Genomic DNA, 3551 nt, shown 5'->3' with positions numbered 1-3551 from the left:
GGGTCGAGTCGCGGCCCCGCCGTCAGCCGCGCCGACTTTCAAACGAAGGCCGCGCTCCGCGAACGCTTCCTCAGCCGGCCCGCGCTCGCCCTTTGCAAAATAGTGCCCATGGGACCGAGTTTTCCCCCAATGCGGAATTGCGCGACCTGATGCCATTTGCCCACCGCGGTCTCTCCCGAGACGGGGGTCGGGTCGCGGCCCCGCCGTCAGCCGCGCCGACTTTCAAACGAAGGCCGCGCTCCGCGAACGCTTCCTCAGCCGGCCCGCGCTCGCCCTTTGCAAAATAGTGCCCATGGGACCGAGTTTTCCCCCAATGCGGAATTGCGCGACCTGATGCCATTTGCCCACCGCGGTCTCTCCCGAGACGTCACTGCAGTTGGCGTGTTGCCGACAACAGCGGTCGGGTTTGTTCGCGCCGCGGCGGCGTTTCGCTTTCCTTCGACGAAGCGGGTCTCGGCCGGGCAAAACCAACAAACCTGCGGAAAACCTGGCAGCGAGGTCGACATCCTTGGTCGCACTTGGCACGACGAACGCGCAAATCATCGGCTGCGTCGCAAAGAAAGGTCTTTGTTCACGATGACCCGTCATCGTCTTTGTTGCAATTCGATGCATCGGTGCGACTCGTGGGACGGCGACTCGGTATCGGGGAGCGCTGGGAGTGCTTTGACGACAAAACTCAACCAAAAAAAGGTCTTTTGCTTCTCTGTCCGCAACTGGCGGAAATGGACAAGCGGACATTCCGCGCGCTCTTCAATGCGCCGCCACCAGAAGGTTTTTGCGACATGAAAATTCCTCTCGGTTGTTCGGTTCAAGTCATCCAGAAGGACACGTTGTTGGAAAATGTTCCGCCTGCAGCTCATCTTTGTTGGGACTTAAGAGGGGCTTGACGTGGTCCTTTTAATCAGCGGCCGATTCATCAGACGGGCCCGCCTGAAGGGCCGAGCGTGCGCGCACGCGGAAAACCTGGCAGCGAGGTCGACATCCTTGGTCCGCCTGCAACTCATCTTTGTTGGGACTTAAGAGGGGCTTGACGTGGTCCTTTTAATCAGCGGCCGATTCATCAGACGGGCCCGCCTGAAGGGCCGAGCGTGTGCGCATGCGCGTTCTGTACGTGTGCTCAATCAGGGCGCTAACATCTCATCTTGGCAGCGCTTGACGTGGTCCTTTTAATCAGCGGCCGATTCATCAGACGGGCCCGCCTGAAGGGCCGAGCGTGTGCGCATGCGCGTTCTGTACGTGTGCTCAATCGGGCGCTAACGTTTCATCTTGGCAGCAGTGAATGGTGACAGAAATGCGACGCTATTCGCGGAGATGGGGAGCTGGCGCCGGTATTGAGTGAATTGGTTGCCATGACAACAACAATCGCAATTATTGAGGCTTGTTTTGTAAAAGTGCTTTCTATTTCGATGTGAACTTTCAGATTTGTTTTTTCTTGAAACCCTCTTCAGATGTTATTTGGGATGTTTGTTCAGAATCACTTCCGGGGCGGAATTCCAAAGACCGAGAAGACAACTTGAGAGAGAGAGAAACGATGGCGTGTGCTCAACGTTATTTCATTGGCTCGACTTTGGGTTTCCCAAAGTGCACACGGTAGGTCATTTTGTGCTTATGTATTTCATGTCTTGTCAAAGATATTGGAATGTTGATTGCTGTTTGAAATGTGGTTTCGTTTTCACGGCGTTCCACGATGAAACGTTTTTGGACGTCAGTACGAGGCGTCGTCATCCTTGACGGGGCAGCTACAGACAGCGAAGAGCGACAATCTGTGGAAAACTATTGGAGACGACAAAAAAAAGAAAAAGAAACACCCCAAAAATCTCAGGAGCACCAATAAATGTTTGCCACCCAAAACGCCCCCCTCCCCAAAAGAGCGAATCTATCCATCCATCTGTGCGTATATGCCGGGGAGGGGCAATCGATCGGCAGGTGCCGAAGCACGAGCGGACTCGCGGTCCATCGAGTTGGACGTCGTTTCCACGGCGTGGCGTCTTCGGTGCACTTGGGTGCTTCTCCTCGGCGTTGTCGACGGGGACATTTTGTCCCGTTTTGGAGTTGGAGAATGGACGCCCCCCCCCCACTTCCGAAGCGGATATTTCGCGTCTGCTGCGGTAAATAGTCAAGACGACGCCGACGCCGCTTCGGAACTCGCACACTTGAAACGGTCGCGGTCGCTTCGGTTGACTTGCTTGCTTGCTTTCTTTCCTCCGAGCGGGCGCCGAAGCGCGAGGACGGCTCAAGGGGCCGGCCGCGAGGCGCTCCCCCCCGGGCGGGCGCCTTCGAACGCCGGCCGAGCGGAGCAGGAAAGGGCGAGGCCGCGCTTCGGGCCTCCGGCCGGCAAACTCGGCCGCCCCGACGCCTTTCGGCGGCTTTGGCGTCGCGTTTGCGTCGCGCGGACGACGTCGCGGCCGCGAGAGCTCGAGGGGGGGGGCCGCCAATCGAGGCGCTCGATGAAATATGGGCTCGCTCGGCTCGAGTTTGCGCGCACGCGTCGGAACCCAAACGAAGAAGTGGAAATGCGTTCGGGTCCCACAAAAGCAACGCTTGCCCATTCGCGCGAGCGGGATCGATTCAAAGACCGCTCGAATTGTTTTTGCAACAAGTGCTACGTGACGGCGAGGCGAGGGAAGCGGAAGGGAAGTGTGGCGGTTGGCGAGGACGACGTCAAGTCGACGGGCGACGCGCGCTCGCGCACAGTTGGACGCGTTGTTGTTGTTGCCGCCGTCGTCGTCGTCGCAAACGCTCGGTGACGTGGTCGCAGATGTTGACGTTTGGGCTTTCCGTTGGTCTCGAGCGGCGCTCACCTTGCTGCGGATCTGACCGGAAGTGGACACTTTCCGGATGAGTTTTTGCGGGGTGCCCGGCTCCTGCTCCGGTTCGCTGTCCGACGACTCGTCCGGGCAGCGAGCGCCGAAAAAGTCCCCCGCTCCCTCCGCCGCCATCCCGAGCCTTCCTCCGCGTCTCCCTCGTCTCCCCCCGTCCGGAGGGTCCTGCCCGCCTGCGCGCCGCAGACCACCCGGAACGGGAGAGTGAGGGTGCGCCCCCCGGCGGCCGAGAAGGAGTCGCGCGCCTCGCCTCGCCGCGCCGACCCCCGACCCCCTTTCCCTTTTTCTTGTCCCTGACCGGCCCCAACAGTCGCCGTCGAGTCAAAGGAAAGGCTTTTATTTTGAAAGGTGCGCTTTTATTATCACCACGCGTGGACAAAGTCCAAGCAAATCAAGGCAATCTGCTTTTCGCGAAGCAAGTTGAGGTGAGCGCGTTGGTTTGGCCTGCTTTCTCGTGCGGCCTTTTTGCAAAAGTCCCGCTCGTGACGCGCACCTCGGCGTGAACTCGTGACCGGTCGCTCGTTTGTCTCCCTGAGCCCTGACGGTGACCGGCCACCGGTCCGCCGTTGAGCGACGCGCCGTGACCCCGATGGAGACGAGCGCCCGAGAAAAGGGGCCTTTGACCAGTCGCAATTGCCCGACGCGACGGCGCCGGGCGCCCTCCGGCTCCGCCTCGGGCTTCAGACGCGGGCCGCCGAGAGGCCGTCGCCGAGCAGCCGGCAGCGGAAG

At 59.9% G+C, this 3551-nt stretch overlaps 1 protein-coding gene across 1 annotated transcript in view; it reads right to left on the bottom strand.

Moving 5' to 3' along the window:
- Window positions 1-3318: 3318 nt before the first annotated feature.
- Window positions 3319-3551, bottom strand: part of lipt2 (lipoyl(octanoyl) transferase 2) — an 18107-nt gene continuing 17874 nt past the window's right edge. The window contains exon 5 of the mRNA XM_019867601.1: window positions 3319-3551. This exon is cut by the window's right edge and continues 3 nt beyond it. Coding sequence (XP_019723160.1) covers window positions 3503-3551 — 49 coding nt within the window. The 3' untranslated portion in view covers window positions 3319-3502.

Source organism: Hippocampus comes, unplaced genomic scaffold (assembly GCF_001891065.2).
Source record: "Hippocampus comes isolate QL1 unplaced genomic scaffold, H_comes_QL1_v1.1 scaffold49, whole genome shotgun sequence".
In the NCBI taxonomy this organism is placed as follows: Eukaryota; Metazoa; Chordata; class Actinopteri; order Syngnathiformes; family Syngnathidae; genus Hippocampus; species Hippocampus comes.
Note: the sequence above shows the minus strand (reverse complement) of the source record. Positions and strands in the feature narration are given on the sequence as shown.